This window comes from Heptranchias perlo, chromosome 13 (genome assembly GCF_035084215.1).
Source record: "Heptranchias perlo isolate sHepPer1 chromosome 13, sHepPer1.hap1, whole genome shotgun sequence".
In the NCBI taxonomy this organism is placed as follows: Eukaryota; Metazoa; Chordata; class Chondrichthyes; order Hexanchiformes; family Hexanchidae; genus Heptranchias; species Heptranchias perlo.
Genome location: NC_090337.1, coordinates 45,959,940 through 45,980,888, shown reverse-complemented (window position 1 = coordinate 45,980,888; position 20,949 = coordinate 45,959,940). Strand labels below are relative to the sequence as shown.

Here is a 20,949-nt window from a genome sequence, read left to right as displayed (position 1 = left end):
CCTGAAGGGAAGATCTTCGAGGATCATCACACCTATATATAGGTGCTGAAGTGAGAGAAGCCAGCCCGATTCGGTATAGGCAGAATGGCAAAAAAAAATATTGCTGCAAAGAATGGTTTCCAGCTGCAGAAATCGCGAGGGAAACTCTTCACACTCTTCAGGTTCAGAAGCTCCTCATTTCCACCTGTCTCAGTTAATGCTGGCACCAGCTGCACCTTATAATTCTCAATCTAAGTTATCTGAAGTGCTGTGGAAGTGTAAAAGCATGAAACTCAGAGCAATGCCACTTGTCCTTAATAATATATTTACATTCTGCCTCTACAGACTTGGCATTGCTTCTCACTACTTTTGATATTATGAAAATCTCCCAGTGGTCTCAGACTGAGGCATTCTTAGGAGTAGGTATGGGGGAACTATGGAAAGATCAAAATAGCACAAGGGAATTCTGTAGAATACTGCGACAGAAAACCAACAGAAGTGGTTTGTGCCCCATTTTCACGCCTTAAAAAGTTACTTGCCCCGAGTATGCACTGAAATTATACTGAAAATGGTGAGAAAATTCTCCCACTACTCTGGGTTGTAGAGAGCGAGCTTCTTAAATCTTTTCTCATAGGTCATTTCCCTTAAACTTGAATCGTTCTCAATGCTCGTCTCTGTACCACCCCAACGCATGCCGGTCCTTTTTGCATGCCAAATTAAACTATTTGGGAAAAGTTTAGGTTCCCGTGCTAGTTGGAATCTATGTGTCTGCAAAACAAATCGCTGATATAGCAGACTTCAGTAAGGTTGTAACAAGGGCATTGCTGACCAAAAAACAAATGGTTAAAATTCTGATATGTAGAGAGCAAATATCTGTATTCATAAAGTGTGTAATCAACTCTCGAAAATAATGAACTGTTGAAAAATAGGAAGCTAAAGGCCTCGAGGATGGTCAAAAACAAGGTTAGGAAGAAAGTGATTAGTAAACAAATGGATTATTAAAGTTTGAGGAAAATAGGTGAAATTGCTGTCATTGGACAAGAGGAATCAGTGGCAGGCCAGAAACTGTGACACAGGATTACTGGTCAACCCTGGATGTGGAACAGAAGGACCAAATCATCATTTAGGCCTATGGATTCACACTGCTTGGGAGGGCAGAATGTTAAACGTCACTTAAGAATAATACTGGATTATGAATTACAAATTGTAGAAATTGTAAATAAACTAAGAAAAAGAGTCAAATCAAATATGTCTGGTTTCTGATTCCTCTGCTCCTGAATCGAAAAAAGTTGATAACGCAGAGATAGGCTGACAGATAAATCTGTAACCTGGGCAATCTAAACACAGAAGTCAAGAGGGGTTTTAATTAACCAGGTTAAAATTGGATATACCAGTGATGAATTCACGATTATTCCCAGGTCTGTTTCTTAATCGTACTGTGCTAATTCTTTTTTCATTCTTTGGAGAAAAGACGACAGAGGAGAATATGATGTTAAAATAACGAAAGGCATAGATACGGTTGAAGTAAGTGCGTTATATAAATTGTAAGGAATCTTACAACACCAGGTTATAGTCCAACAGTTTTATTTGAAAATCACAAGCTTTCGGAGGCTTTCTCCTTCATCAGGTGACGAAGGAGAAAGCCTCCGAAAGCTTGTGATTTTCAAATAAAACTGTTGGACCATAACCTGGTGTTGTAAGATTCCTTATGTTTGTCCACCCCAGTCCATCACCGGCATCTCCACATCATGGCTTATATAAATTGGACAATGGGAGCACAAGACTGGGGAACACAAATACAAAAAAGTCTTGGTTAGAAAAATAAGCTTCCCACCCACAAGATCGTGCGCATTCGGAACCGACTCCCAGAGTAGGTAGTTGATTTGGGGTCAATTGACTTCTTTAAAAAGGGATTGAAACTGGCATCTGTTGAGACGGGAATTAAGGATTATTGAACTATTAATACCGAGGAAGGCAGGAAAAGGTGTTGAGTTTCTTATAATTAGGGGATTTTAGAGGTGGTGGGGAGCAAAGGAGTCCACAATAGAGTAACTATACAAGGATTCTGGATGGATAAATCAGTTCTGATGAAAGATCAACGACCAGAAACGTTAACTCTGTTTCTCCCTCCACAGATACTGTCTGACCTGCTGTTTTATTTTTGAATGATCTTTTTTGCCTTAGATTTATACAAATCTTAAGATACATCCTTAGTTTCTACTACTCTTTCTATTTTAGTGTCTAAATTTGACTGCAGTATCTAGGTCATTTATATAAATAACAAAGAGCAGAGATCGAAGCACAGACTCCTGTGGAACTTCACTCAACAACTCCTTATAGTCAGACAATACACCTCAAACTAGAACTCTGTTTCCTACACTTCAACCAATTTCATATCCAGTCCCATACTCTACACTTAATTTTCATGGCCATCAGCTTAATTAGAAGCCTTCTATTTGTAATGATGTTGAAAGCTCAAACATTATATTATAGGGAATTCACTGTCCACTTCATCGATAGAGGGAACAGCACAGACTAGGATGCTGTCTGGTATGAGAAAATATAAACACAAAGACTTGAAAAAAAAGCAGCCCCAATATTTCAAGAACAGAACAAATTACAGGGTGATTTGATAAGAGATTGAAAGGATGGGACAGAGTAGATAGCAACAAATTTTTTCCAGCGATTGAAAGGTCTAGAACTAGGGGACACAGATAGAAGATTAAATGTAGGAGATTTATGACATAGAGCAGGAGAAACATTTTCTACACAGAGGGCTGTGAGGCTGTGGAATACACTACCAGAGTTAATGATTGAAGCAGAGACCATGTCAACATTGTAAATAGGTTAGATAGGTGGTTCAAGGAAAAGGGAATAAAGGGATAAGGGAGCAGTGTGGGAATATGGACCTAGGACTACTGCTAGTGTGGAAGATGAACCCCAACATGGACTGGTTCAGCTGAATGATCTGTTTCTATGTTATAATTTCTATGTAATTCATCTATAATGTCCACAAGGCAGTTGAGGGCATTTGGCAGGCATGATCTTCCCTTTCTAAATCTATGTTGGTAGCTTCTTGTTAGGTAGGCTAGAGGAGTACATGTATAATAATTTAATAGAATGATTTCCATTATTCAGCCTAGTATTAAAGTTAGGGTAATAGACCTGTTGTTGCCTAGATTGGATTTGTCAGCCTTTTTAAAATATAAGTATTTACTTGTTTCTAATCTGGTGGAATTTCACTGGCACCCATAAGATAGACAATGCCCCAAAGATTTCTCCCCTCATCTCCTTCAACATTCCTTGATATAGGCCATCAGGCAAAGGGGATTGTCTTTAGTGTTTTTAAACTTGCCCAGTGTATTTGTCACACTGTTTCCCAAGTGGAAGAACTAGAAATAACACTGTTGCCCGCTGTGCATTCCACATCTACAACTTGTATGTAGAAATGCATATAATTCATTTTGGATTACTATAAGCACAAGGCAGATTTTATTATTCCCCATATGTCACAAGTTGGCACTAACGAGATGCAACTGTCTACTATCCCAACAATTCCCATTGTAGGTACAAGGCATTAAAGTTGCAGGCCTATTTTGACCCCAGATGCTAGAGCTTTCATTAGTGAGCCATTGAGATATTATGGATATTGCTCCACATCACCATAACATTTCCATAGATATTTGAATAGATTATCAAATTTTCTGCCAGTCGTTGGACTAGTTTCGTCAATATAATACTGATCACTATAAAGTGACTATATATACACAATAAACTATAATCATAGAGGTAAAGTCCCCACACTAATTAGAAATAAAGGATACCTGCTGGGAATTCTGTCAGAGACATTTATCGGCTATGGTGACCTGAATGGATAATGAATGAATGTTACGTTTAGCCCAACTGTGGATAAACCATGTCCAACATCTGCTGATTTTAAATGAATATACAGATTTTGACAATACTGAAAAGCAACTGGGTGCAACAGAGCCTTTTCTAGGATGCTGTGCTCAATGTATTAAAAAACACCAAAGCTCATTACCTCTTCTCTCTGGACATCCATGTTCCAAACTACAATACCCCCATCAGCTGCACAGGAAATCAGCTGTCGTGTTAGCTGCACGTAGCACAGAGATTGCACTTTGTCACTGTAAATAAATCAGAAATCTTTCAAACATGGAGACTCCCATTATTAAAATATACATCTATTGAAATCCATTAAAGCATTTATTTTTAAAACAGGTTTTTGGCAGTCACAATTAGACTTTGAAAACAATTATGAACCAAAGTCAGCACTTAAGTCAAGAATGGTTATGCATTTCCCTTCCTCCACTGACCTCCAGTCACAGACTGAAGAAGGACCCTATAACATGTCATCCCATTACATATAAATAGAGACATTTATTCTCATCCCCTAATGTGCAATATCAAATATCAAAGCACAAATTAAAAAAAAAGCTATTTCAACTAATCTATTTGCTCAATAACAATTTTAATCCAATTATTTTTTGCTGGAGTCACTTATTTATAAGAAGCCACTATGAAAGAAAACTGGAAAGAACTTGCATGGATATAGTACCTTTTCATATCCTCAGGATGTCCCAGTGATATATAATCAATGAATTACTTTTAAAATGGAATCACTGTTTTGTAGACAAATATGGGCTCAAGTTGTAGACAGAAAGATCCCCACAAACAGAAAACGAGAGAAGTGATTAGGTAATCTGTTTTGGTGGTGTTAGTCGAGAGACGAATGTTGGCCAGAAAAACTTGCTGCATCCCAAGTAGTGTCAAGGGATTATTTACATCCACCTGAATCTGAATATTTATCAGGATCAAAATTAAATTGTACAGAGGTTACACTACTATGACGATGAAGATTTCAAAAATATGAAACACAAGTTTCCTCTTTTGGCCCTTGGGAAAGATGTGCTATAAAGCATGAAATGACCACATATGAAATAATGCCTAGTCATTAAGGTGGGGGGAGGGATTGTAGAAAGAAAGAGAAAGAGGGTCCATTTTCAGGTATATAAGCAGTGCAGGTGATGCACAAGCCAATGAATTTCATGAGCCTTATGTCAATGCTCAAGAAGCAATAATCATCTGAGATAGTTCTTCCTCTGGCACAGCCATTCCTTGCTAAAGGACACAGCTTCACCAGACACTGGACAAAATGTTTGTAGATGTCACGGTTATGGTGACCAACATGCTGAACCATAAATACATCACCAATTAAAAATAATGCAAGATGCCAGGGGTCGTGGGTTGGAAAAGGTAGATCATAGTGGTACAGATAGAGTAAAGTGCTCATTTTGAAATGGAAAAAATAAGATGGATGTGCAAGAAGACAGGCTTAAAGTCAGCCTTAGGAATTTGGCAGGGGCTGATGAGAGTGACCAGCTTTTTCTAGTCTAATTTAAGACTGGCAAGCTATGAAGTGGTTGAAAGATTTAGTTCAACTACAATTTGCATTGATGGCTAAAAATACCATATCCTGTCAAACAAGCTAGTTGCTAGAAGTTATTGGCCACTGTAGAAAGTATCATGGAATTGTTCAGTTAACAATTACAATGCCTTTAATGTAGAAAAACATTCCAAGGTGCTTTCAAGATTTCAATAATTTTTTTTTAAATGGACGTTGAGCCAAAGGAGGAGATATTAGGAGGAATGATCAAAAAGCTTGGTCAAAGGGGTGGATATAAAGCAAGTCAATAAAGGAGTGGGAGGTGGATGGGTTTAGAGAGGGAATTCCAACGTGTGGGTCCCAGGCAGCTGAAGGCAGAGCCACCAATGGTGATGCAAAGTGAGGGAGGGGGAGGGGTTGGGGGAAAAGAAAGAGTGAGAGGCTAGAGTAAACTAACCCAAGGTTGTTTTGTGCACTAATTTTAGATCTTCATGGTTCACAATGATCCAAGCTTGAGTGTAAGGGGAGAAACAATCATGGATTATGTTAAAGCTTCACAATGAGTATCATTTAGCCTACATCTATAGAAATGTTTCCAGCAGGAGCCAAGGGATAGCAATCAGAACAAACCCAGAGTAATTTTAAAGAAAGAGAGAATGAGAACTTTACAATAAATTCAAATCAACAAAGTTAATTTAGAAGGTTTAACTCAGACAGCAGCAGCTATCGACATTTTAGATTGGAATGGACTTTTGAACTTATAATTAGCGAGAGATGACGCACAGAAGTTTTCAGTAACATGGGTGTGACAGCAGCATGAATATGACTCATCACTTACTGATGACCCTGAAGCAGTAAAGTCCTGCCTTTCCTCCCACCAATGTCCCACATGATAATGCTGTGGTCAGATGCTCCAGAAAACAGTAGCCGTTGGACAGGATCCCACCAAAGGGCTCCTATACTGCCTGCTAGAACAAAGAGAAAAAGAATGATGCATCCCCCAAATGCAAACTTACTGGAATAAAAAAAATATATAAAATGCTGCAGCAAGAAAACAATTTAACTACAGCATACATCTACACAATACATGTCATTCTTTAGAAAGTGTCTTTTTCAGGTTGAGGCTTTGTGGTTTGTGGTGGTGTGGGGGAAAGAGGTGGAAGATACATTAGTGCATGAAAACAGAACTCACTTTCACATTAGACATAAAAGCATCAGAATCAAGATTCTCCAGATCAGCGCAGCATGTTCTGATGCACATTAATGTTTCCTGTATTCAGTATCAAAAATTTAACCCTTAGACCAGCACCTCCCTTCTGTATCAAAGTGGTTCCCCTTGCCCCTTTTCATTTGAGACTTCCTTAGGTATCAAAAAGCAATTGCCAATTTATGCTGAATTATGGACAGCATTGTGCTGTGAATCTCCATCCATTAGAAAATGATTTGAGGTTGTCCCAACTCCCATCCCATAGAAGCTCTATTTCCATCAGTCTGATTTAAATTTAAACCCAGATCCTAGAGATGGAATCAGGTGAGGAATTTATCAGTTTTTCCCAAAATTGGTCAGTTCTTTTGCCTCGGTTATCATTAAAGGTTGCACCATCTAGTGGATAGGATGAGCATGGAGGATCCTTTCTTACCTTTTGTGTAGTAGGATTCCATTCATTTTTTTCAGTAGCACAAAAGGAGTGACATTTGATGCACTGAGTATTTTGATGTGTTTATGAAACATTGATACTGTGCACATAAAGTGGTCAAGTTTAATTTAATGGCTCTCCTGTGGTGTTGCTCAAAGATTTTTAAAAAGTAGATAAGTAAAGAGGGAGGCATGGCAACTCACAGCAATAACAAAGAGACTGGTTGAGTTGATGCCTCACACTCAACATGGAATGAGTAGTCATTCTTTTAAAAATGAGTTGTTTATTTCCTTTCTCCTCTTTGCCATCCTTTCTTTTGTGGCCTCCATTCTACTAATCCTTCTCCTTGTTAACTTTCTGTCTTTTCTCTTTCCTACTTCCTTTGATTTTCACCTTTCTCCTTTTCTTGTCCCATCATACTGCCTATAGCTCTTTCTTCCCTCTCTATTTTCTGGAATAATTGTGTGCAGAGGGGAGGGAGCATGACATTGACAAAGTTCACAGAGAGAGCTACAAGTTGAAGCAACAGGTCAGCCAGTATTTAGCAGGCAACAATGTTTATCTTGCTGCCTGGCTGCCCTTCAGGTAGTGGGGGCGGGGGATGGGAAAGAGAGGGGGGCCAGGAAAGATGCCTGAGCGATCGAAAAGGTCCAATTTCAGATCGTTGGTCTTTTAAAAGTAAATGCCGTAATGATCTTTTACAACATTTGATCGGGAAGTGGTGAGTGTAAGTAATTTTTTATCCTGTCTGCTACCAGGAGAGGGTAGATAAGTACAGGAGGGAAACAGGAACACAAGGTTATGCTGATAGGGTTAGATGATGGGTCAGAAGAGTCTCGTGTGGAGCATAAGCACCAGCATGGACAAGATGGGCAGAATGGCCTGTTTCTGTGCCGTACATTCAATGTAGTGATGTTTGCATGCGAAGGCCATCAGTGAGGCCCAGAGAAGTGTACATGGCAGTGAATGGGGGCTGAGAGGGAGGAAAGCGAGCGAGAGGGTGACTGCATGATGGGGAGAGTACATTTTTGAGCAAATGTGTGATTTTTTTTTCTGTATTCTATTACGAATTTTATTTTTAGAGGTATATAGAAGGATGGGTGAGATGTCATGGTGGCAATATGCCATAGAAAATGCTGTTGGCAGAAGGTGGTCTAATATTATTCCTGATGAGTTTTGGAGATGGTTCTACAATCCGAGTGGCTCCTGGTTCTGGAATTAGATTCTTTGAAAGCACAATGGGGGGGGGGGGTCTTTGATTCAAGGGATAGTGGCCTCTGGTAATCACCTGATTGGTCAAAAGAAGTGTTGCCATTGACAGACAGACATGAAATGCAATTAAAACCTTAGCATCTAGCAGTCGCAGTAAATATGCACACATTACCTTCATGTCCTTTTAATGTTGAAATGATACTGCAAGTATTCTGTTCAAGCTTCAATAATGTGATCTGTCCAGAGTAATCACCCACAAATGCATGCCTTGTTTCCACATCATATCTGAATAAATTGTTAGTCAAAAAGAATAAAGGTTGATGCCATTCTCCAAACACCACCAGCTACATAACGAAAAGATGATTTTCAATGGAAAAGAAAATTGGGCAAAGTGCAAAATGGCGACTAATTTGCACTCGTCCACTTTGCATTACTGCTGAAGATGAATTTATACCAAAATATCTTTTTACAAACCTGAAGTATTAATAAAGCTTGATCTGATGAGGGTACGTCTACAGCAATGACAAAGAGAGGCAGGCTGCCTTCAATTGATATTAATAGTTAACTGCTGACAGCACTGTGTTTTACTTACATACAGGCCCTCAAGACAACAATGACAAAAAAATTCCTTCCAGAAGCAGAGTTTACTTTTAAATTCTAAACACTCGCCTAGCTAGAAGAAAGAAAATCTAATTCAGAATTATAATATGAAGCAAAAAGGAGCTCAGTTCCCATCACACTGCACTTCATGGGTTTCTCCACTTTAAGAACCTAAACTGATTCCAGAACCAATTGCAACAACACAAATTAAATTCCTGATAACAGTAAATTTTCCAGGTTCTATGCATTATCAGTCTGCATCTATCAAATTAAAAATTGGTTTTGTGGAAGAGATACAGCATAATCAGATGTTAAGCAATCTACAAGGAAATTAATGCCTTCTCTCCTTGCTAGAATCATCAGTTGATGATAGGACAATTGGTCATTTTGATTCAGTACACCACATAAGGTGCACTCAAATATGAAATTGGTCATGCCTCATTTGGAATACTGTGTCCAGTTTTGGTCTCCTCATATGGTGGGTGATATTGAGGCTTTGGAAAGGGTGCAGTGGAGGGCCACTGGACTAATTCCCAGCTTAAAGCATATTAGTTATAAAGGTAGGCTAAAAGAGCTGGGACTCTACACTTAGAGAAGCGTAGACTTAGGGGTGATCTGATTGAGGTTTATAAATTGGTGAAAGGAATAGATTGTGTTCCAGTTGACAGTTTGTTCCAATTAAATGTGTTAGGGACGACCACGCATCACAATTTTAAGTTGTACAAGGCCAGGTCTAGGTTAGATGTTAGGAGGTGGTTCTTTTCCCAGAGAATGGTGGACCTCTGGAGCAGGTTAGTGACTCGTGCGGTAGACGCCGAAATCGCTGAATTCCTTCAAGTGAGAGCTGGACCTGTTTCTGGCTGGGGCAGAGATCACCTCTTACAATAAGGTAGGTGATGTAATGCATAGAATTATCAGGGCCAGAGTTATCTTCTGGACTAGTTTCGATCGCCAAAGGGGTCGAAGAGGAATTTCCCAGATATTTTTCCCCCCAAATTGACCTGGGTTTTTGTCTGGTTTTTCGCCTCTTTCAAGAGATCACATGGTTTGGGGTGGGGTGTGTATATTTTGATACACAAGGTATCATGATTGTGTGGGACGGGCTGGATAGTCCTGAGGGTCTTTTCCTGTCAGTCATTGTTCATATATTCGTATTTGATTGGATGTCAGAAATGGAAACTAAATATCAACATGTTATGCAAAAACAGGTGGAAAATCTATTTCTCGGACAGTTAAGAAAATAATACAAGAACAGAAAAGAATGCAGAGAGCTGGAACTCTAGAAGGCTCAAATTATAGTTTGGTGAAGCTTTCTGTTAGGAGGTCCTTAAATGCTGTTAGATAAGCAAAATGTGATTCATTGTTTTTAAAAAAAGGTACACAGATGCTCTGGAGTGGGAGCTACTGTACTCTAATAGGCCATTTATAATGAGATTGTCTTGATATGATGCCTTTTTTTGTACACAGCGATTATTATTCGAAATTCCTGATTTGAGGATGATGAAAACATGTTCGTTGTTCAGTGTGATGCTTTAAAAATCTATGTAAGGAGTCGTACAACACCAGGTTATAGTCCAACAGCTTTATTTGAAATCACAAGCTTTCGGAGCTTTCCTCCTTCGTCAGGTGACGAAGGAGGAAAGCTCCGAAAGCTTGTGATTTCAAATAAAGCTGTTGGACTATAACCTGGTGTTGTACGACTCCTTACATTTGTCCACCCCAGTCCATCACCGGCATCTCCACATCTTAAAAATCTATAGCAGCATTTTAGCAGGATCAAATTGCGTGGTGTAATTCTACCCTTGCTGCCAAAAGTACACTTCGCTCAACAACTCAAATATTGCATTTCAAATGAAAAGGATACTAGGCTCAAAGATTTCTGCTGCAATAATTAACTTTGTCCTGCACGTACAACACAGCATGTAGTTTAAACTAAAATGGAGACCAGCTGATGAAATAAAGAGGGGTATGCACAGACATTGATCAAATGTCCAGTACAAGGAAAACATGTCCTTAAGACATATTCACAATCACTTTTTTTGGTTTAAGCCCGCCACACAAGGGACTCTCAGTGACCAAACTTGATACCGATTACTTGCCTACAAGTCTAAAATAGAGTCAGTGTAAAGGTTAAGGATACTGTAAGCACGAAGCCCATGCACTAAAGCAGTGTCTTCCCTGCAGACATCCACTCCTGGTACACATCCAGCTGAGGTATTTGTCATGTCCTGTGCTTATAATCCATTCGGTCTCTGGAGAAAATATGACTGCTGAAATACGATTCTGATGTGCTAGAGAAAAATAAAAGCCACTATTATAAATTTTAATAGCTATAAAGCAAATGGTTAAACTGTGGAATCTGAGTTTGTGAGCCATTACACTATGTACTGCACAAAAGGGTAGATTGCCCTCCATTTAATCACGTTAATGAAAAAATTGGCAGAATTATAAAATGAGTTTTCCACTTGAAACTCTCAGGACCGGAAAAGGGTCTCTCCTGTTGAACATTACACAGAACGAAAGAATAAACTTGCACTTCATTTGATCGTTCACATTCTCAGGACGTCCCAAAGTGCTTCACAGCCAACAAGTTATTTTGAAGTGTACTCACTAGAAACATGCAATGTCCCCCAAACAGCAATCTGTTTTTGGTGGTGTAAGATTAGGGATAACTGTTAGCAAAGACACAGAGAACTTTCCTGCTCTTCTTCAAATAGTGACATGGGATCTTTTACACCCACTTGCACCTGAGGTTAACATCTTATCTGACACTGATAGTGTAGCACTCCCTTGATACTGCACTGAAGTATCAGCCTTGATTACATGCTCAAGTCCTGCAAAGGGACAAGAACCCATGAGAAGCGAGAGTGCCACCACTGAACAGAGGAGATACTAAACATGTCAATGTTAAAGTGAAAAATTATTAATGCCTAATATAAAGAGCATTGCATTTTAAAACATTTGCTTAAGTGTTTAAATATTTTACAGATTCATAGTATTAAAAATTAATGCGTATTAATCCTACAGCAATTTTAATGTAATTTACTTTTGAGAGGCAGCTACCTCAAAAGACCATTTTCTAATTATTAGTAACATTAGTGAAGGTTTGAAACTCCAAAATATTTAGTTCTCAGTCTTGGTTGGATAAATGGAAGCTACAAATTAGGCTTTTCATTTTAGTGTACAAATGCTGTACCAGCACTAGCCAATGAGAAGTCAGTTGCTAAGCATATAATGATCCCCAACTGACAATGACATCTTAATAGACCATTGTCTTGTTGCCAAATTTAATAACATCATTAAATTTGAAATATCTGAGCCGTCCATCTCAGACAGGGTGCCTCTGGAGATAAGTTTTTTGCAGTTCTTTTCCTGGCCTCCCCCCTACAAAATCATCCCAGGAAGACAAAAATAAACAAAGGAAGAGAAACACCAGCAGAAATTCAAGGCAACAAAAAAAAGCAGGGAGACAAGTTCAAGGGACTGGAATCATTGCTCAACCAGCTGGATGATCACTTCCTTTTGAGCATCTCTGTTGGGGAATTTACTAAAAAAAAGTGCTGCATCTACACAAAGATCTACTCCAATTACAGAAGTGTAACTGAATACTGCAGCATGGACAGGCTTTAAGCAAGGACATGTAAAGTTCATTTGTGAAAAACAGCATCAGACAGCAACATTAAGATGAAAGTAGGTTAACTGGCATGAGCCACAAGTATCCAATTGTTCAGCAATAAACACATCAGATAAAACTTTTAATACAAAGAGCAATTTACACACCTAGACTTCTGCTTCCTTTCAACAAAAAATCTGAGGTTTTAAATAAAAAAGTACTTCAAGAAGGAAAATTCCAATTTTCCTCAGCTTACGGCAATTCATCGGTTCAAAAAAAAGGGGAAACTGAGTAACACTGTTGATTAGACACATATCTTTCACTTCTGGGACCGGTGTTCAAATCCAGCCCAAACTGCTGCAACGAAAGTTTTCTCTGTCTGCAAGAATCTTATGCGAAATGAGTTTGGGCAGACTCAATCCAGAGCCTAGGCCTCCTGCATAAAACTGCCCTTTAATGGTAATCTCACAGCTCCTCCATCAGCCTTCTTAAATCCCTGATTGAGATTATTTAAGGGACAAGAACAGAGATTTTTCTTTACCTCCAAACCCAAGTCCAGTATGGAGACAGATACAATTTTAGCTTAATTTACCAGGCGGGAAACTCATGGGATTGGGTGGAATGCCGATTTTACACTGCGCCCAATATTACTCTCCATTGACTTCAATGTCAGTTTCTCCACGGGTGGGTTAGGTTAAAATTGATTCCAATGTCTCAAACCTACCTCTTACAAAATACCCCACAGTAAACCCAATTCTAAACCACTCCTGCCTTGTTTGGCATTCTAGATCAGCCAACCAGGACGGTCTTTGAGAATTTTTTTGTTTTCCCTGGTCCAACTACTACTTTCACTGAGTGAAATAACTGACAGCTGACATGGGAAATTTAACATTTAATTTTTCTGTTAAATCTGACACTACATCTTAGTTCAAACATGGCTACACTGCTGCCTCTTGTATAAATTCTATTATACCTGGTATCTTGGTCAGTCTAAATCATACCAAGCCAACTCCACCTCTGCTCATAACATCCATAAATTCATGACTACAGCTTCTAAATTTAACTTTATTGAAAATAAGAATCCTGCTATCTTCCTGCCCCTTTAGCAACCACTCCTTCTGATCCTTTATCAAAGCAGTCTCTTGTAACTGCTGTGAATCCTCCTTTCCATTCAGATGGTACAGTCCCTAGCTCTTCTAAAGAAAAAGGCTGTCTTTCTTTGATCATTTGCTCCTCATACTCTAATCTGCATAATCTTGTTTTCCATTCTGTTCCACAATTATGACTGGCCCACCAGGTCGCCCTTTCCTTCCTTCCGGCCCTACAAGCACAGGTTTGGCATCATCTAATTACTACTTAATCATTTACTTAATCTATTTTTATTCTTTCCAAAAACTGAGATTAAATGCAATTTGGACCTTTGTTTCTCAATTTAAAAAATAATTAGGTTTCTTCCCTTTTCTTGAGAATGTGTATAGATATTTGGAGAGAAGACAGTATAGCTCAGCTGTTATGCCACCCTGTGACTGTATAACATCCCTAATAGTTTCTTATCTAGGCTCGTATATGAAGAATGGCCATTTGAACAAGGTACCAGAGGGTCCTCAGAACCCATAGAACTTGGGGGAGAAAATAAACATTAAAAAAAGTCTCACCAAAATTGAGTATGCATATCCTGCAAGCCAAAAGTCATCAAAATAATAAAAATCTTCAACAACTTGCATTTATATAACACCTTTAACGTAGTAAAACATCCCAAGGTGCTTCACAGGAGCAATTTCAAAAAAATGACACCGAGCCACATAAGGAGATATTAGGACAGGTGACCAAAAGCTTGGTCAAAGAAGTAGGTTTTAAGGAGTTTCTTAAAGGATGAGAGGTGTAGAGAGGCAGAGAGGTTTAGGGAGGGAATTCTAGGGCTTAGGGCCTAGGCAGCCGAAGGCATGGCTGCCATTGGTGGAGCGATTAAAATCAGGGATGCGCAAGAGGCAAGAATTGGAGGAGCGTTGAGACCTCGGATGGTTGTAGGGCTGGACGAGGTTACAGAAATAGGGAGGGGTGAGGCCATGGAGGGATTTGAAAACAAGGATGAGAATTTTTAAACAGCGAAGCATTCCCAGACTGGGAGCCAATGTAGGTTAGTGAGCACAGGGTTGATGGGTGCGAGTTAGGATATGGGCAGCAGAGTTTTGGATGAGCTCAAGTTTATTGAGGGTGGGGGATGGGAGGCCAGCCAGGAGAGCATTGGAATAGTCGAGTCTAGAGGTAACAAAGGCGATTCAAGGCGATTACATTGACCTCAATCAGGAATGACCACAGTGAAGACTGAAAGAAAGAGGTACAACTAGATTGTTATTCCAAAAGGTAGTTATAAAAATCTTATTCAGGTTTTGGTATATTTTTAGGGTGTTTTTAGTGGTTAGTGGGAGTACTTAGGGCACTTTTCTGTAAGTTCTGATGTTTTAAATGCATTTTTGTTCCAAAATAAAGCATAGTAGCTACAGTTCACTCAATAAAACAGTATCTACACAGTTTCTAAATGTTCCCTTCAATCACATGCCTTGCAGCAACCACTATTATGAACGTTACTGAATGCCTCCTTTCAACAAAGATTAGTTCTTCTGCAATAGAAAGTTTATTTCTCAAAAGGACTGAAAATAGCTTCAAAACATCAGTTTAAAAATCTAAAAACCTGCTGATACATCTATCACATCACCATTCATCTCAAACAAGAAGATATTACATCCACTGACAACATATTTTAAAACTCCCCAAAATTACAATTAGTGGAAAGGCCGCAGTGAATTCACATTTCCACTAACATCTCAGTGCATCAATCCAACTATGATAAAAGGTGTATAAGTACATTCTGAAAGGCAGGTATAGACATAGTCTGTATTACAACATTACTGCATAACCTACTAATGTATTCATTAAATACAAGCCAATGTATAAGCCAAGCCATAAAAGGGAACCCAAAAATCTTTCATAACTATGCAAATAGTAAAAAGGTAGTCAAAGGAAGGGTGGGGCTGATTAGGGACTTTTTGTGGAGGCAGGAGAGCATGGCTGAGGTACTAAATGAGTACTTTGCATCTGTCTTCACTAAAGAGGATGCTGCCAGTATAGTTGTAAAGGAGGAGAGACAGTAGCGATATTGGATAGAATAAAAATAGATAAACAGCAGGAACATAAAAGGTTGGTGGTACTCAAACGAGAAAAGACACCCAGTCCGGATGGGATGCATCCTAGGTTACTGAGGGAAGTAAGGGTGGAAATTGCAGAGGCTCTGGCCACAATCTTCCAATCCTCCTTAGATATGGGAGCGGTGCCAGAGGACTGGAGGATTGCAAATATTACACCCCTGTTCAAAAAAGGAGGGATAAACCCAGCAATTACAGGCCAGTCAGCCTAACGTCGATGTTGGGGAAACGTTTGGAGGCAATAATCCAGGCAAAATTAATTAGCATTTGGAAAATATGGGCCAATAAATGATAGTCAGCATGGATTTGTTAAAGGAAAATCATGTTTGACTAACTTGATTGAGTTCTTTGATGGAGTAACGGAGAGGGTTGATGAGGGTAGTGAAATTGATGTTCTGTATATGGACTTTCAAAGGTGTTTGATAAAGTACCACATAACAGACTTGTTAAGCAAGATTACAACCCATGGGATTGAAGGGACAGTGGCAGCGTGGATACAAAATTGGCTACAGGACTAAACACAGAGAACAGTGGTGAACGATTGTTTTTCAGACTGGAGGCAAGTATACAATGGTGTTCCCTAGAGGTTGATATTAGGACCATTGCTCTTTTTGATATTCATTAATGACATGGACTCGGGTATACAGGGTATAATTTCAAAGTTTGCAAATGACACGAAACTCAAATATAGTAAACAATGAGGATGGTAACAGACTTCAGGAGAGCATAGACTGGTGAAATTGACAGACTCACGGCAGATGAAATTTAACAGAGAAGTGTGTAGTGATATATTTTAGTAGAAAGAATGAGGAGAGGCAATATAAATTAAATGGTACAATTTTAAAGGGGGTGCAGGAACAGAGAGACCTGGGGTTGTATGCACATAAATTTTAAAATTGGCAGGATAAGTTGAGAAGGCTGTTAAAAAAGCATGCAGGATCCATGATTTTATTAAGAGAGGCTTAGAGTACAAAAGCAAGGAAGGTATGCTAAACCTTTATGAAACACTGGTTAGGCCTCAGCTGGTGTATTATGTTCAATTCTGAACACCACACTTTAGGAAGAATGCCTTAGAGAGGGTGCAGAAGAGATTTACTAGAATGGTACCAGGAATGAGGGACTACAGTTAGTGGAGAGACTGGAGAAGCTGGAGTTGTTCTCCTTAGAGAAGGTTAAGAGGAGATTTGATGAAGGTGTTCAAAGTCATGAATGGTTTTGATAGTGTAAATAAGGAGAAACTATTCCCAGTGGCAGAAGGGTCAGTAATCAGAGGACACAGATTTAAGGTGATTGGCAAAAGAACCAGAGGTGATATGAGGAAAAAAAAAATGTATACAGCAAGCTATAATGCACTTCATGAAAGGGTGGTGGAAGCAGATTCAATAGTAACTTTCTAAAAGGGAATAGGATAAACACTTGAAGGGAAAAAAAATTACAGGGCTATGGGGAAAGAGCAGGGGAGTGGGACAACAGTGCATGATAGTGAGATCCATGGTGGAGAAATCCTCCAAGAGAGACAATTTTATTAATATAAAATTTCCAATTTAAAAGTCAGCTCAGTAGTATAAATAGTGCCAAGTTTTTCTTACATCAAATACTAGATCCTAATCCATCTCTTCATAGTCAACCAACACACAGTAACAATCACAAGTACTCCAATAGCTTTTACAATAGAGCAATGGGCTCCCAACTCAGGATCAAAAAATGGACTCCTCGGTACTGCTGACATTTGTATCAAATAGTGAGGACAGAAATAAAGTCTGGTGACAATACTTGAGGTAACATACCTGGATAGGTCTTTACATAAGTCATCTTATTGAAATCTTCGGCCATGAGGAACTCCTAAAAAAAATGTTTACTTTTTTAGTACAAGCAGATCTCCCATGGCACTGCTCACCGTCGGTTAGAGAATATGCAATTTTAGAAGGACAGAAATACCATGACATGTAATGCAATTGTTTTTATATCATCACACTCTTCCCTTGGAGAATAGTGTGAACTAGTGGAAAGATTTGCAGGCTGATTAACAGTCTGACAGGTCGCGACATGAACGCTCCTTCTATGACCATAACCATCTTTATACCAGCACGTAGGGTGGTTAGTCCTAGATGGTGGGAGGGTTTTATGGGCTTCCACAACCCATATGATGAGGGGCAGCCACTCACACCCATTGAACTCGAATATCCCACTGGATGCCAACTCAGAATTCAGAGCCAGAGTTCCAGTCTTCACTCACTGGGACTATCAGGGTTCAAAAATTGTACCTGCTGACTCAGAGGTGGGACTGCTGCCACTAAGCCAAAGGTTCACTCCATACCATGTAATATACAATATATTATTCTGCTGCTAAAGTACAGCTCTGTGTAACTTAAGTATATCATTTTAAGGTCATAAAGTGCCTTCCTGGGTTAATTACAGGCTAATTGTTCTTAGGCAGGCCCTCAAGACAGATAAGAGTTCAGAATTGTTTTCTTTTGCTTTTTAAAAGAAATGTAAATCAAGTCAATTAGAATGTATTTTCTGTTGGTGGAAATTTTCTCTGTATTTTGGAAATGATTGCCAGATTTAAAAAAATTAGAAAGAAACTCTCAGAAATTTGGCAGCATGACACCTGAAGTGTGAAGGAAGCAGTCCAAACCTTGTACACATTGTTATCAATTTAATGGACTTGCATCTAGTGTACATTTCATGTTACAGTGTCTGTTGATAGACACAATGTAGTGTTCAAACTGTCTTTTTTAAATACATTTTAGAATTAATATTTGACAATTGGAGAATTCAGCCCTTGCTGCATTGTAAATTACTACATAGGAATTGGAAGAAACACACATATAAACAAGCTGTAATAAAACCACAATTCCCATTCCAAGAAAGCGTTTTTATAGTTCTTACTTTGGTTTGCAGTATTACAAATAATCCTGACTGTACAGGTTACAAATGCAAATTTTTTTTCTAGTTATACAGCTTTCTCAGAAAAAGCACACAAACCCCTGCTTGGTCTTGTAGATGCTTTAATTCCTTGCATGCTCTTGAGGCAATTTAAGCTCTAATTACATCACAGCAGGGATTTTAACTAGAGATAAGTTTAGAAATGTAACAGAACCAGCCAGTATTTGTTTTTTCTGTCATCTAGATAGTACAGTGCAGTCACAAACCTTCACCACCACACCTGTTCTGTCTCCAAAAAGTAGTGCGTCTCAGCTACACACAGCTCAGGGATCCCTTGACATGATAGTGTCTAAGTGGTTTGATATAAATCAAGCAACAGAAAATGGTGAGTTGTCACTCAACATTGGAATTAAAGAATTTTAAACAGAAATAGTGTGGACCAGTCAGATTCAGATATCAAAACTACTGAGCCTACCACAGAAGGTTGACTTCATTCTGAATGTCCATCATCAGGAATGTTACCTTGGAGCCACCTCAGCCATAAAAAGACTATGTGTATCTCTTCCTCCCAGGAAGAGAGTAACCAGTTGATCACGAGGGAGTAGACAAGCTCACGTTTGAGCCCTCGCTATATAGAGAGCAGGTACCAGGAGTAACTCCTCATTCGCATTATGGTGAACAGCACAATTCACCATAAGACGTGTGAGGGTTCTACCACCCTCTTCCTGACCACAGCATGGACGCACATCATACCCCATTGGTCCCAGTAGCCGAAGGGGTGGAGCTTCAGTAGCAGCTGCTTACGCCACTAAAATGAAATCCTAATTGGTACCGAGCCCTAGATTTTCAGGCATGTGTTCTCATAGCTAGCCTGCAAGTATGCCTTCCAGCATCTTTCCACCCAAGACAAGAGTTTCCTCATCAGCTATATGACATTCATTTGCCATCAACATGGTGAAAGGACCTACACAAAGCATCTTGTGCCATGACAGCCACCATGATGTCCTAGACATCCAGGTCAGTGGCACAGCAGGTTTACTCATCACCAACTGGTCAATCCAGATTCACATCAGAGGGGCTTTGGCAAAGGCTAGCTCTCTCTCCAGGGAACTCAGTGACAGGATGATGCAGGCTGAAGTCCTCCCTCAGGGCAACTGTTTCCCTTATTTAACATTATAAAGGATGCATCCCATTACACTCGTGTGTCCCTTCAATTTGTCACTGTCCAAGTTGCAGTGTCTTAGCTCTGAATTAATAACTGCACCATGGAACTTAAGTGAAGGCTTCGATCAGATTGTTCAGCATAAACCATTTATATAATAAATAAGTAGGGGCTCTTCATCATCAAGAAGAAAATGTGCATTACTTCAATGGTGTATGTTATTATGGAGAGAAACAACTAATTTAGGATTTATCACTGTGATATGGACATAGATTACAGTCTAGTCAACATGAACTCACTGAACAAAATACTTTATTTGGAAGTCTTAGCTCTGATAGTTTCAAGGCAGCAGCTGTACAGAATCAGAATGTTATTCTGGGTGCAGTACCATAGCTGCCTGGCACTCAAGATCCTTGTGCCAGAGTGACAGGAAACAAGGTCATCAGTCACTGCCTGAAGAATTCAGGATCTGATCTGGATAATACAGGCAGTTGGCAGTGGACACACAAACTATTTCTCCCTCTGATGAAATTCACCCGAGGCCGCTCTTTGAGGAAAACAACTGGTTCAAGTGGAACACTCTGAAAATTCTTTAAACCAGGTCACTTACCAATCCTCTCAGCTAAGGATTGAGAACTGTGGAGTTGGGGGGGGGGGGGGGTGACCTCAAAAGGACTAAACACGTAGATCATACAGTGAAACATAAAATGTTAACTAGTGCACTTAAGGCATTGCTATGTAATTCTAAGTAATGCAATGAGATGAACATTACATCCAGCAGCAAACATAAATCAACAGACTTTTTATATTATCACTGATTTTGTTTGAGCAAGAAAGAACAACTGTAATCCTAATCCTAATGAATAGAACAGAGATAGGTCATAATGCAGGCATACATACCACAATCGCTCCATTATCCTGCCCTATAAAAATCCGTTTGTCAGGATTGTAGGAAATGGCAGAGCAGGGTGCTTTAAAAATAAAAAAGTGGGTTATTAATACTTGCTGTTCACATCAGAAAAAAATCTACATTATTCTTTAAAGGAATACTCCAAGGAGGATTCACAAACTTATTTGTAACTATAAAGTTGATACCCGTTTCTGTTTATAATTAGACATTTTCGAGCATCAGTGGCTGTCTCACAGACCTAGATCTATGCCATCATTACAGTCCTCCCATGTTGATTTTTAGAAAAATATACCAATTAGAAACTGATGTGGGATGACAACTTTGGATGTGCATGGAC

General features: G+C 39.2%; 1 protein-coding gene across 2 annotated transcripts in view; it reads right to left on the bottom strand.

Annotated features, from left to right (window-relative positions):
* The window catches only part of wdfy1 (WD repeat and FYVE domain containing 1), a 38,729-nt gene that overhangs the window by 12,193 nt on the left and 5,587 nt on the right, over positions 1-20,949 (bottom strand). The window contains exons 3-8 of one of the 2 annotated variants that reach the window (XM_067995414.1): positions 20,603-20,673; positions 17,439-17,493; positions 10,976-11,126; positions 8,408-8,520; positions 6,225-6,354; positions 4,022-4,127 (exon numbers count right to left, since the gene is read on the bottom strand). In XM_067995414.1, the coding sequence (XP_067851515.1) occupies positions 4,022-4,127; positions 6,225-6,354; positions 8,408-8,520; positions 10,976-11,126; positions 17,439-17,493; positions 20,603-20,673 (626 nt within the window). The remainder of the gene's footprint in view (positions 1-4,021; positions 4,128-6,224; positions 6,355-8,407; positions 8,521-10,975; positions 11,127-17,438; positions 17,494-20,602; positions 20,674-20,949) is intronic. The other variant, XM_067995415.1, reaches the window with a different exon arrangement.